This window comes from Bombus vancouverensis, chromosome 18 (assembly GCF_051014615.1).
Source record: "Bombus vancouverensis nearcticus chromosome 18, iyBomVanc1_principal, whole genome shotgun sequence".
Lineage (NCBI taxonomy): Eukaryota > Metazoa > Arthropoda > Insecta > Hymenoptera > Apidae > Bombus > Bombus vancouverensis.
This window is the reverse complement of record NC_134928.1, coordinates 4,044,773-4,057,725: the sequence shown is the minus strand read 5'-3', so window position 1 is coordinate 4,057,725 and position 12,953 is coordinate 4,044,773. Positions and strand designations below refer to the sequence as shown.

Sequence of the window (12,953 nt, the reverse complement as noted above, 5' to 3'; positions counted from 1 at the left end):
AGTTCAAACGGTGGAAAATCGTGGAAACTTGTCCGTAGATGGAGAGCAACGCCAAGTTAGACAAACCCCCCCATAGTCCTTATAATTGGACGAACAAAACGAAATTCCTATGGAATTACACAAATGTTTCACAGCTGAAATGGCTTTTTGTCCTTTCTCTTGTTTCACGATGGGTGTCGCGTCAAATTTCGTGCCGCATTTTTCTCTGCTGACATTTGTTCCCTTAGCGCGTCAGAGCACGCGCGTGAAATATCTTTTTTAAGGAAAGAATGGAAAATGTAAAACAGAGGGGGGGGGGGACGTGTCTGGTGTTCGGTAACGATAAATCACCGTAAGAAAAAAGAAGGGAAATTATATAAGGTTTCTCTGCAACGGAATTTCGATTTTACTGAATTTTTATTCCCACTGATAGATAGGTGCTCCGTACTGTAATTCATCGTAACGATAATTGTTTATCATTCAGTAGATTTAGTAAATTACAATTTAATTGATTGCAGTATGGTAAGGGTGCAATGACTGATAGCGGTCGAGTGTTATTTTTACGAGCAAAACGATCAAGTTTCAACTATATTCTCGATATACAGTGGCACACGAAAGTATTCGAACGCTTACATATGCAAACTTGAATGACCGAAATAATGTACATTAAAGTAATTTGCTTAGACAAGCAGATGTCAGTAGGAAGATGGAAGTTTTGAGGTTATGTCAGTAAAATTTGAAAAGGATTCAACAACGTAGGTAGGAGTTGATACATTTATTAGAAACACACATTGTAAGTGACTGACAGAAGTATTTGAACGCTACATATATTATTAAATTATTTAATATTAATGTTTTGTTGGACCACCTTTAGCAGCGATAGTGTGTCTCAATCGACGTTCCATATTGTAAACCAATGATTTTGTAAAACTACACTCAACGGAGTTCCATATTTCTATAATTTTATCTTTCAATACTTGCTTTGAGGTTATCTGAAATTTATTTAATCTTTTTCCGATTTCAGCCCATAAATTTTCAATCGGATTTATGTCTGGACTTTGCGGTGGAGTAATTAGCATGCGTGGTGTGTTATATACGATTCATTCTTTCGCAATTCTAGCAGTATGCTTAGGATCATTATCTTGTTGGAAGTGGAAATCTTCCAATAATCCTAATTTACGGACACTTTCTTTAAGGTTATTTTTTAAAATATTTAAAAATATTTAAAAATCAATCTTTTTTATGATTTACCGCATTAATGTATGGCTTGTTTCGCAGTACTCTGCCTTGGAAATCATTGTTTCGTCAGATTCGTCGACATAATTCCGGGTGAAGTTCTTTATGAAACATATCAGCTACCATAATTGCGAGTCGAGGAGCGGATGCAGTAGGATTTTTTTAATTCGCGAATGATAACTTTCTCCTCTGTTCCAGACAATTTCTTTGGTCGACCTGATCGAGCTTTGTTTGCAAGTGTTTTCTCATTCTTTCACTTTTTTATGATATAATATATCGTGGACATACTTCTGTTCACAATTCTGACAATCTCGTTATATGATCTGCCGTCCTCCTGTAATCGGATATTATTTCTCTTTCACACTTTTTTGTTTCAGACTTTTTGGTATTCTTTTTAAATACTATTGTGCACACTTTTACGTTACTGTTACTGAAGCGACATCATAACATCAAGTGAACGTACCAATATTTTCATTTAGCAATAATGTTTACATTCGGTGCAAAGCAAGATGAGAAACTATCAGCAGTGTTACAGCGTTCGAATTCTTCTGTGAGACATTTATCATGAATGTTTCTAATAAATGTATCATAACTCCTATCCATATTATTGAATCGTTTTCAAATTTTACTGATGTAATCTTGACACTTTTCCATCACTATGGATACCAAATTGTTTTAACAAATTAGTTTAGTACACCTTATTTTATTAATTGAAATTTGTATAAGTGTAAGCTTTTGAATATTTTCGTCAGTCACTGTATATTGTTTCACCTCTTTTATTCTATTTCTTTTACTTCAACCATCTTTCATCTTTCATCTTTCATCATACTAAAATTCAATTATAATGTAGTATTGTGAAAATTAAGATATAAATTTTTTCCTGATTACTTACAATTTATTAATAGTGAATTAAATATACAAGTATAAATTGGACAGAAAACAATGTTTGTTTAACTGAAACTAAATGCGATACTCGTATCTATATCAAATAACTTTACAGTTATTTGGCAACTCTCGTCACAACGAATCTAACACACTCTCTCTATCTCTCTCTCTCTCTCGACTAGCAACTCGATCAATTCTCTCGACTCTACTCTTCGATGTCTCGATCAACTCTGACTCTCGCAACACACATACACTTTTCGACTCGCATACTCGGACCTCTCGGTCATCCCCCCTTGAAACACGAAACCATCCTTCTGCTCTAACGCTGTTTGTTGTTTTTCTCATATCTCTGTAAGAACAAGGTGACTTTAGTCACATAGGCGCTCTTAAATGTAAACGAACCACAGAAAGACGACGTACATGGTTTTTTCTAATTCTAACCGATCTCTAATTCAAATTACTTTATGATACTACAATAAGGAATGTTCACCTTATATCAATATCTAATAAGAAAATATTTACAACTCTAAAAAACCTCCATGATGCTTCCTAAAACACTCTGGCAGATGTAAAACCATCTGTTCACGAGCCTGGCTCGTGATATTCGTGTTTGGGCCAAGATTTTCATCACGAGTCAAACTTGTTAACACTGGAACTACCACACCAATCCAATTGATTGATTTTACAATTTTATTTTAAAATTCCTACTTCATGATATATTTTTTCCCCCAATGATGTAATGACTTTCGCAACGATAACTAAAAGAATAATATAATGAATTTTATTTTGTTTTTTATTTATTCAAACTTAAAATAATTTTGTATCGAGGCTACTTGTACCAATACCAATCAAAATGACTGGCTCTACAATTTTATAAATGTGTTAACTCTCGTTTAGGGATGATGGTCCCAGATGGATTAATAATACCAAAAATGTACCACATATATTGAGATACGTATAATTTTGTGTGCTAGACTAGATTGGCCGCGTAGTAGTGACACACGTATGCGAATGAGTGTGTGGAAGTATGTGTGTCGCGGCGTCTCGAAAAACAGATGAATGCAACTGTTCCGTTGGTAGTGTGGTACGGAAGATGGCGAGACAAAGAAAGTGCCGAGACGCGTGCAAATGTATATCGACGAAAATCCTGGAAATCGTTTATTAAATAAATCTACAACTATTTTAATTTGAATTCTAAGTGTAACCTCAGTATTCCTCTACATTTATTTCGGCAATTAAAGTTCGCAATTCTCAACAACATAACATGGAATTCCGTCTGTTAGAAAGTAATAAATCAATAAATATAAAAATATTCTATTATTACGTATTTTTTAAAGACCAGTCATTTTCACTGGTTTTGGTAGAAATAGCTTCGTGTTAACTATCGGTAATTGTAGTGTTAAAGCACAGGAAGAGGTTAAGACCGTTCCGCGTAAACCTCCAATTTGTTATTTTGTCTGCAGACCAAACAAAATAGTGCGATCTTTTAATATCGGTAAAATTTCGATAAAAAAAATACATCAAGTGTTTCGTGTGAAATTTTGGTGGTTTGTCGTTATCGATATCATAGTAACAATTTTCCACGATCAAGCGAAAACCAATAGCAGGTGGAAGATCGAGAGCATCGATGCAGTGAGAATCGCGCTTGAAAATGGGTGGCCATGCGCAAAAACCAAAGCGTCGAGTATAAATAAAGGAAAATGAAAGCAACGTACAGCTACGATACGCAAATATGAATGCCAAACATTGCCGGAGCGCAGCACGAAAACTCGACGTGGCTGCAAAATAATTAGTTTCAGAGAAGCTTCGATAGAGCGCGAAGTGTATATTCTGTCGACACGACGCGATAACTTCGACTTTCAGATAATTAATTTTCCATTCGCCAACACCAACTTTCATAAAAAGTCCTATCAGCGAATCACGTCGATTTTTCATCGTATATCGGTCGAAATAATCGCCAAAGTTCTGATAAAATGACCATCGATTTCCAAAGTCGTAAGGGAAAGTCGATAAAGCAGTTTTAAAAGTAAGGTTATGGTGCAATTTCAAACTGATGTTATCTTAATATTGGGATATCATAGGGCGAACAAGGATTGATTTCTTAAGCGAAAGGAAATCATATTAAAATTCATAGTTCATTTAAATGTTTGTAATCTACGATTTAGTTTTCAGGGAAATTAATTTCGAAAGTGTGTATATAATTTTAAAAGAAATAATTGAATTGAAGAAAACAGGAGGAAAAAGGTTATCAATTAAGTATCTTATCTATGTAAGTGAACAATTTTTCAGAAACAGTTTTCTTCAAAATTAAGCTTTACATGAGAAAATCGTATTCTACACTTTTCATCTATTGGGTTGGCAAGTAAGTGATTGCGGATTTTGTCGATACCACCTACAGACAAAATCCGCAATTACTTAGTAGCCAACTCAATAGAAGATGGCGAGACAAAGAGGGTGCTAAGACGCGTGCAAATGTGTATCCACGGATATCTTCTCAATCACATATCAAATGAATCTGAAACTATTTTGATATCAATTCTAAGTGTAATATAAGTGTTGCTATACATTTATTTATTATGAATCTTAAAAAGAAATATTTCAAAAGTTGGGGCAAAGTTGGTTTCTTCTGTCGTTGTGTTTATTGGCTTGGTAACTAAGTGATTGCGGATTTTATCAGTAGGTGGTATTGACAAAACCCGCAATCACTTAGTTCCCAGCCCAATATATTTGAAAATACCTTCCATCGAGCATAATTACGCTCTCAATAGGTTTAATTACGTTCTAATTTCATGCAATCGCGAGCGCGTGTCTCGAATTTATAAACAAATCGATGGAAGAGTTTCATATCGTTTGCGGTGCCGACCGGATGGCTGGACAACACCGAGTTTGAAAGGCATTTGCAGCGTGGACACGTGATGCTTTTAGTGAAACTAACTACACACAGAACGATACAAATGATCTGATTTAACACGGCCGCATTAATCGTCGGCTGATTAGGCGATTCGAATACTCTGAACCCCTCGTTAGTCTAAAAAATGGTACACGTTACGATTAATAACCTTTGCACTTCTATGTCGAGTGTGACTCGACGTCAGTTTTTATCTCAGCAGCTCCTTTGTCGAGTCCCAGCCTTTTTTGTGAAACCTGCAAAAGAAAAGCTGCATTGCATCCCAGAAATTGTTTCAAGATATATCATACTTTAAAAATTACAAAATACAACAATAGTGTGAATAAAACTGGTATTTAAGTGAATTTGTTTCTTCATTTTATTTATTTAAATTGTCTTACTTTTTAGTTAAAGTAAATTTCATGTAAAACACTTAAAAGCGTTGGGAGATGCTGCTAACGAAATTGAAATAAAATTCGCAGTGCAAAGGGTTAAGGACCCCACGTTAGTCTAAAAAATGGTACACGTTACGAGTAAATTGGTCGCAATTGCTTCTGAATCTAATTATTGGGTTGGCAACTAAGTGATTGCGGATTTGTCAATACCACCAAATGACAAAAGCCGCAACCACTTAGTTGCCAATGAAAAAGAAGCAACAGAGAACTTTTCTTGTAAATTGCCACAGTTGGAACCTAAACTTGTTTGTCACATATGAGGATAGAAGTAATCAATAGACAAAATGTACAAAGGTTCATCTATCCTTTATATCCGTCGAATGATCTGATTCGCTGAAGATCTTTCTCAGAACACAGATATCGAAGCACTTGCTGCTTTGCAGACCAATTGTTTAAGGTGGAAAACAAGCTGACTTTATCTGCCAGATTCATCTACAGAGTGACTTCTCTTGAAAGATGGCTTCCATGAATCAATTGAATCCAATTTCACGAATCGAAGCATGAAACGTTTTCGACGAAAAAGAACAGCCAATTCATTCTTCCTCCAATCGTGCACTAATCAAATGATATAACTGCCCAATAAAAAGTAAAACACGCTTGCAACGTCCACATATACATATACATATACCCAGCATCAGAAAGCGAAATATTGGGTTGACAACTAATTGATTGTGGATTCTCTCAATACCACCTAATAGCAAAGTCCGCAATCACTTAGTTGCCATGGAAAGTCCCAATAGAAAATAAAATCCAGGCTTTATGAGCACCCTTGACAAAACAAGAATCAGTTCATCGTTCCCTCAGCAATATACCAATCAAACTATGTATATTTCAGCAATAAAAGCTAAGAATATCAAATGAATTACCGAAATGCCATCCATAGGAACCAAGACAGCTCAATATTGGGTTGGCATATTCCTGAGGGAGCATTGAACTGATTCTTGCTTTGTCAAGGGCGCTCATAAAGCGTGGCTTTTACTTTCTATTAGGTTGGCAACTAAGTGATTGCGGATTCTCTCAATACCATCTATGGCAAAGTCCGCAATCACTTAGTTTCCAACCCAATAGAAAGTAAAAGCCTTTATGAGCTCCCTTGACAAAACGAGAATCAGTTCATCGTTCCCTCTGCAATATACCAATCAAACTATTTATATTTCGGCAATAAAAGCTAAGACTATCAAACGAATTACCGAAATGCCATCCGTAGCAATCAAGACACCCCAAGTCAACGATCCCAATTACAGCATCGAAGCTACCGCTTCCTGCTTATCGTCGGCCGACAAGTAATAGCCCTAGACACCGTGTACATGGCACATGTGCGCGCGCACTCGTCAATGCATAATGCATATAACAGAGCGATACGATGGCAGACAGTGGCTTAACCCGGTGTCTGGTCAGAAGGTTTGCATCGTGATGTCGTGGCTGCTTGTTCTCTCGCTGGTCATACCAACATCCTTGTCGTCGTCGCCAGACGTAGTGACGTGTAGGCAGAGCAACGACTACACGATCTGCCGTGAGGATGACGTTCTCGTGAACGTCAGCCAACACGGGGAAGCGAACAGCTTGAGCATCCACGATCTAAGTCTAATCGAGGTGCGTGAGGACGCGTTCGAGAACTTGACGGCAACCAGCTTGAGCCTGGGTCACGGCAACCGAATTTCCACACTAACGAAGCTGTCGTTTCGTGGATTGGCGGATTTGGAGGAGCTGCACCTGGACAACAACCGAGTCAGCCTGAAACCTTATCTGTTCTCCGAGCTGAAGAAGCTGAAGGCTCTCTATCTGAGCTTCAATCGGATCGATCACCTACCAAAACATGCATTTGATGGATTGCCCTATCTGAAGTGGTTGTTCCTCAGATACAATCGCTTAACATCCATCGAGCAAGACACTTTCGTTGACCTGACCGATCTGTTGCAGTTTCTTAGGTTGGATAACAACAGGATCGGCAAGATTGTGCCCGGCAGCTTCGAGAAGCTACACGAACTCACTCATTTGCATTTGGAATATAACCTTATAAGCAAGATCCTACCTGGCACGTTTCGTGGACTGAAAGCATTGACCGCTCTGTTTCTCGATTACAATTCACTGACGAACATTTTCAAAGGAGATTTCGACGACCTTGACTCGTTGCAGATGCTGAACCTTCAGTTTAACGAGATTGCTGATATAGAACCTGGGTCCTTCGACAATCTGTCTAGCTTGAGAAAATTGAACTTGAGGAGGAACAAACTGACTCATATTACCGTCGGAATCTTTGACAAACTGGCGAAATTGTACGATCTAGATTTGTCTTACAATTTCATTGACATCGTGGATCCTGCAGCTTTCAGCAGTGGCAATATAGAGTCGTTCCATTTCATTCATAACAATCTCAGTGACATCAACGAAAACGTCGTTGGATTGTCTTCTTCCACCATAATATACTCATAAACCTGACACTATAAACAAATCAATAAATGTGTGCGGGTCGTTTAATTCAGTGGAACGTGATCCAGACGAACTCGAATGGAAATTCAGGCGATGATAACCGTTCTAAACGTTCCTAGAAAAGCATAAACAAGTGAAGCAGCAAGTTGACATTCGAAAGATCAGGATCGACCTTGCAGTTAACCACATTACAGAAGCGACCGAATGGAAGGCCTGCAGGTTCCAAGTTTGGCAAATCCAGTGCACTTTCAGTTATCTTACGTCACTTGGATGGCTAAACGATCATCAAGAGTGTGGATGTCGGCTGAACTAAGAATTTACCAGTAGGCTTCTGTCACTGACTGGTTGGAACATCGCTGGAACTTGGACTGAATTCCCTGTCGATTTCACGCTACCATTTAATTGGACAATATCAGGAAAGCTAACGGTTCTACGTGCAACCACGTTCTTGAGAATTCTATTCGATGAGATTGAGAAAATAGATTGGACAAAGTGGAAGAAACATCGTTGAATTGGTGTTCATCGTGGTTCTTCAGTTTGTAAGAGGGTGCAGAACGTTCGTGAATTTCGTGGCTCGTGTAAATCCCTTTCGAACGAAGATCAAATGTTTGTGAAGCAAAGAGAAGGCTCCTGTCGCCAAATTTGCCAAAGTCTTAAAATCATATCCTCTAAATGGCATTCGAATTTCGCTCTCCTCGACTGAGTCCCTGGCTGGAGACACGATTCTCAGTTTGCTTTAGGTACTACTGGGTCGGCAACTAAGTGATTGCGGATTTTACCATTACCACCTAATGACAAAATCCGCAATCACTTAGTTGCCAACCCAATATAAATGCAGATATCGAAATGGGAATTTTACTTTAATCTCGTTGATAGAAGATCTATGGGTCCTCTAAGATGGAATTTCGTGTCGTTGGTAGATTTATTCTTCTTTTCTCTACTTTCTCGATTTTCTTTTTTTTTTTCTTTTAATTTTAAAAGAATGATTTCTCAGAAGATTTGGACGATTGACGCCTGAAAATTCAGATATAATCGAGTGAAACCTGTTCATCTGCTGACAGAGTGGAAATTGAGACTCTCTAGAAATTCCTAAGTGAACAAGTGGCGCCTCGTTGCCACGGTATAATAATTAATGGTAGCATTTAGTTTCTGGAATTAGAGCTGTCCAAATCACCTAAAACGCTTCAATTACATGAGCTGCTAATTTAATCGCGGATGGATATTTCTTTTAATTCGTTGCTACTGATTTTGCGACAAGTTTAATACTTAACCTTTTGAGCGCTGCGTTGTCCGACGTTAGGCGTGCGTCATGGACGGCCCACTCTTTACGAAGAAGCACACCGTGGGCTGCGTACTTTGGAAGAAAGAGCGCAAGTTGAGCAGACTGAATTTTCATTGCAAAATATATCAATTGTAACTAAAATAAATTATGTAATGGCATGAAAAGCCTTAATAACCATTTATTTCATTAAGCAATAATAACATGAGCAATATCAAAGTTTGGAATTATATCTTTTAAATTGAAAATTTAATAATTTTGTATTGTATGGTAGATCTGAAAGCAGGGTTCTATACGTAAGCCAATGTTACATCTTTTGCATTCTTAACGCGAGTCAGTCCTGCGATTATGTTCAGTGCAAACAGCGCATCTTCGTCGCGGAGACTGTTTATTATTTTCTTTAGTTACGCAGGATGTAGAGAGATGTCTCTCCGTTAACCGAAATGAACTGTCGTTCGAACGAACTCTTCCTCCTTTAGCCTCTACTCTGCGTGGCGGGTATTTTTGCAAAATATCTTTTATGAGAAGCAGATAAAAATTTTCAAATGTTCTAGTTTTATTATTAGCACTATTGTGAAGAATATATGCGTTATATATAGCGAGGTCTAAGAGGTGGAAAAAATTGTTTATACCATTTTGTGCTTTTCGAACGCAGCGAAGTGAGCTCATATCGATTTTATCGACTGCGCCCATCAAGGCATTGTAGTCTGTTACACACTTTGTTTTCGCTTTGCTCTGCCAGTTTGATAATTAACTTTCTTTGTTTCAACGAAATTATCAGAATGTCAGGTGGATAACATCCATACGTTTTTTCAATCACGCCACTTTAACGCTACTTTTAACCTGAATTTATGCGTTATGTGAGAAAGCATATATGCGTACATAACCTAAATTGAATTGTTATCTGAGAACGCATATATGCGACCATAGTGCTCAAACGGTTAAAAGTAACGTCGTATATCGTAGAATACGTAAACGACGTAACTTGAGTATTTTTGATAAAAGAAGCAGAGTCTTAAAGAAGTCTCTGTTAAGAATAGAAAACAATATTTCATAAATCCGCCAATTAACGTCATGAACATTAATTTCATTCCGCCATTGTCTACGTTATCAAACAAATCTATAAGTCTTATAAATTCTTTAGCTGTGAAAAAACGTGAATTGTTTATATAATTATTTGCATTCGCCATTACCTTGTTCATACATTTTCAATTCCCGCTTCTGAGTCATCTGTTTTATGTGGACGTCGTTTATACCGCAATATTATGGCCAAAGAATTTTATTTTCATTTACAATATAGTCAGAAGCAAAGTATATAATTTTTTTATAAGAAACCCGAATGTATTGTTTCATTTTGATTTCCTAAAAAAAAAAAAGAACCCTCCGAAAAATTGAAGTAAATCAACGACCGATTATTCAAATACTTATTATTATACTACGAATGTTCGTGCATTTACGAACCATTTTTATTTGATGGAAAATTAAACAAAATGTATAGAATATAGAAAAATATACGAGATACTGAAAATGAAATTTCTGTGTACAATATCTGTGTGAATGGAACCTCTACTTCGATTCGTAATCCGAATTTGTATAACCATCCACGGTATATATTTATTGCTGCAAAAATTTCCATAAAAATCAATGATATTGGAAGCAATTTGTTATCAATAGACTGCGAATATTTATGCAAAAATTCATATTCATATAAATATGTATAACTTGAAAAATGTAACGTAGCTATAAGAAATTGTTTCCTTTATTAAATATCATATTCTACTATACTTTGGATATTTCATACATTTTTAAATAATCTAAGTTTCTGCACAAAAATCCGCAATTTAATTATCAACAATAACCCAATCTACACCTTCGTAGAAACTATACATCGTCGTTGAGGGGATTATTACGTTGGCAATTAAATAATTGCGGATTTTATCATTCGGTGGTAATGACAAAATCCGCAATCACTTAGTTGCCAGCCCAATAGATCGGTAGCTGACCGACGCATCGCACAACGAACCGGAGCTGGTCAATCTCGACCGGTCGTTCGTTTCCGGTCGGCCATTGTCTCGAGCGGAGCACAAAGCTTTTTATAGCCGGAGCCGGTTTATGACGGAAATAAAAGGAAGATGGCGGGGTTGGCGCTTGTTTAGCGTAGTTACGCGCACTTCACAAGCCTTTTAGCACACTCCAGCTACTCTGTTTCCCCGCAATTAAATGTTTTCGCCGGCCGCAATTCCGCTGTGCTTCGCCATTCCCATCTCGCCCTCAATCTTTTTCTTTTCCGCTGTTTCTCTCTTGGTTTCTGGCGCGCCGTTTGTCTCCCAACACTCGACCGAATCTTGCGTCGTTTCGCGATAATAAAACGACCTGATGGGGCCGGGGAAAACAAGAACGAGAAGGGTAATTGGTAGATACTGCGTTAAGATTGCGGCGATGAGTGTTAACAGTTTGTCCGACGCGAAGTACAGCATACTGGCAAACTCGATGCTGCTAATTGCATTTCAGAAGAGAAGAGAGGCTTTTAACCGTTTTAGCGCCACGCAGCGCCATCGCACTGTTTGCGTATTGTGGTGAACTGTGTCGCGATGTTTCGTCACGATCGTCAATTCGCAACGCGCTCGGTTCCGAATGTAGCACGTCGCGAGTCATATCAGAGTTTCCTCTCGTAATTACTTTTTTTTCAAATAATCGTAAACCATCTGCATAAACGAAAAAAAAGATCAGTGCGATCGCAAATAAATGAACGAAACGCTATCGCGCTGCATGGCACGATCCGACACGGATTTTTAACACTTTACTGACCGCTAGTGGTTCGACAACATACGCACGTCCGACCGGCAGCTCAGACGCAGATTCTCCCTGGCGCCGGCTCTGTTTCGGTTTAGACTTTGCAATACCATTCTTTTCGTTCATCGCGAACGGTAAGTTCTTCAAATTGGTGTAAAACTGTGGGAGCTTACAAAGCAACGCAACTGACGCAACTGAGCAAGGTACCTTAATACTAAATAACAAATTATTGCTCATATAATGAGAAAGATTGTTTGTCACCATGGCAACCGATTAAATATAGGTAGGCTATAGGTCGGTAAGCGTCGGCGACAAAAACCGATTAATTGGCTATCTGTCGGTAAGCGTCGGCGACAAAAACCGATTAATTGGCTATATCGGTCGGTAAAGTGTTAAAAACCCCTGGTACTAAAACGGTTAAAACATCTTTACTGCCACGTTGGTCCTATATGACCGGCCACGGTTTGTCCTGTGACGCCATGTTGGCCATTGGTGACCAGAGCATTTGAACTTTTTACAATTGCAAACATTGAATGAAAATTGGCGGTTAGGGCATTTTGAATATAACTGATAATATAACCGTAAGAAACGATATTTTATATTGGAATAAAAATACAGAAAACTGAATAAATATAGGAGAACTAAAATATATAGTAATAAATGTTATCTTCGCTTTTTCTACAAAACTGATACTCGATATATCCACTTTACGTTATCGACTCGAATAAAGATTGGAATATTACAACAAGATTAAGGAATTTTGTCGACCAATTCCCCGTATTCCGGATTTACTATCATTGTATCCTGTAAACCAATGTATATAAGTACCTATACAAGCCACGAAAACCACTGAATCGGTATAAAGCTGGATTTTCATACAGCATCGTCGTGTAACTGCTTTTCCGTACAGAAGTGCACAGTGAAAAGGTTAATCGTCGAAAAGACGACTAATTAATGAAAACTAATGATGCCGTTTCCGTGGCTGATCGCGTAAATAAAAAATCGCTGT

General features: G+C 37.8%; 2 protein-coding genes across 11 annotated transcripts in view; both read left to right on the top strand.

Moving 5' to 3' along the window:
* Nucleotides 1-12,953, top strand: part of Btk29A (tyrosine-protein kinase Btk29A) — a 341,971-nt gene that overhangs the window by 282,497 nt on the left and 46,521 nt on the right. The window lies entirely within an intron of this gene.
* Nucleotides 4,506-10,705, top strand: LOC117160319 (uncharacterized). The gene has a single exon (XM_033341009.2). It carries the CDS (start codon nt 6,757-6,759, stop codon nt 7,873-7,875), a length of 1,119 nt encoding a protein of 372 aa, XP_033196900.1. The 5' UTR covers nt 4,506-6,756; the 3' UTR covers nt 7,876-10,705.

Excerpts from the sequence above, each read along its gene's own strand:
- LOC117160319 (XM_033341009.2), top strand. The coding sequence starts at position 6,757 with ATGTGCGCGCGCACTCGTCAATGCATAATGCATATAACAGAGCGATAC.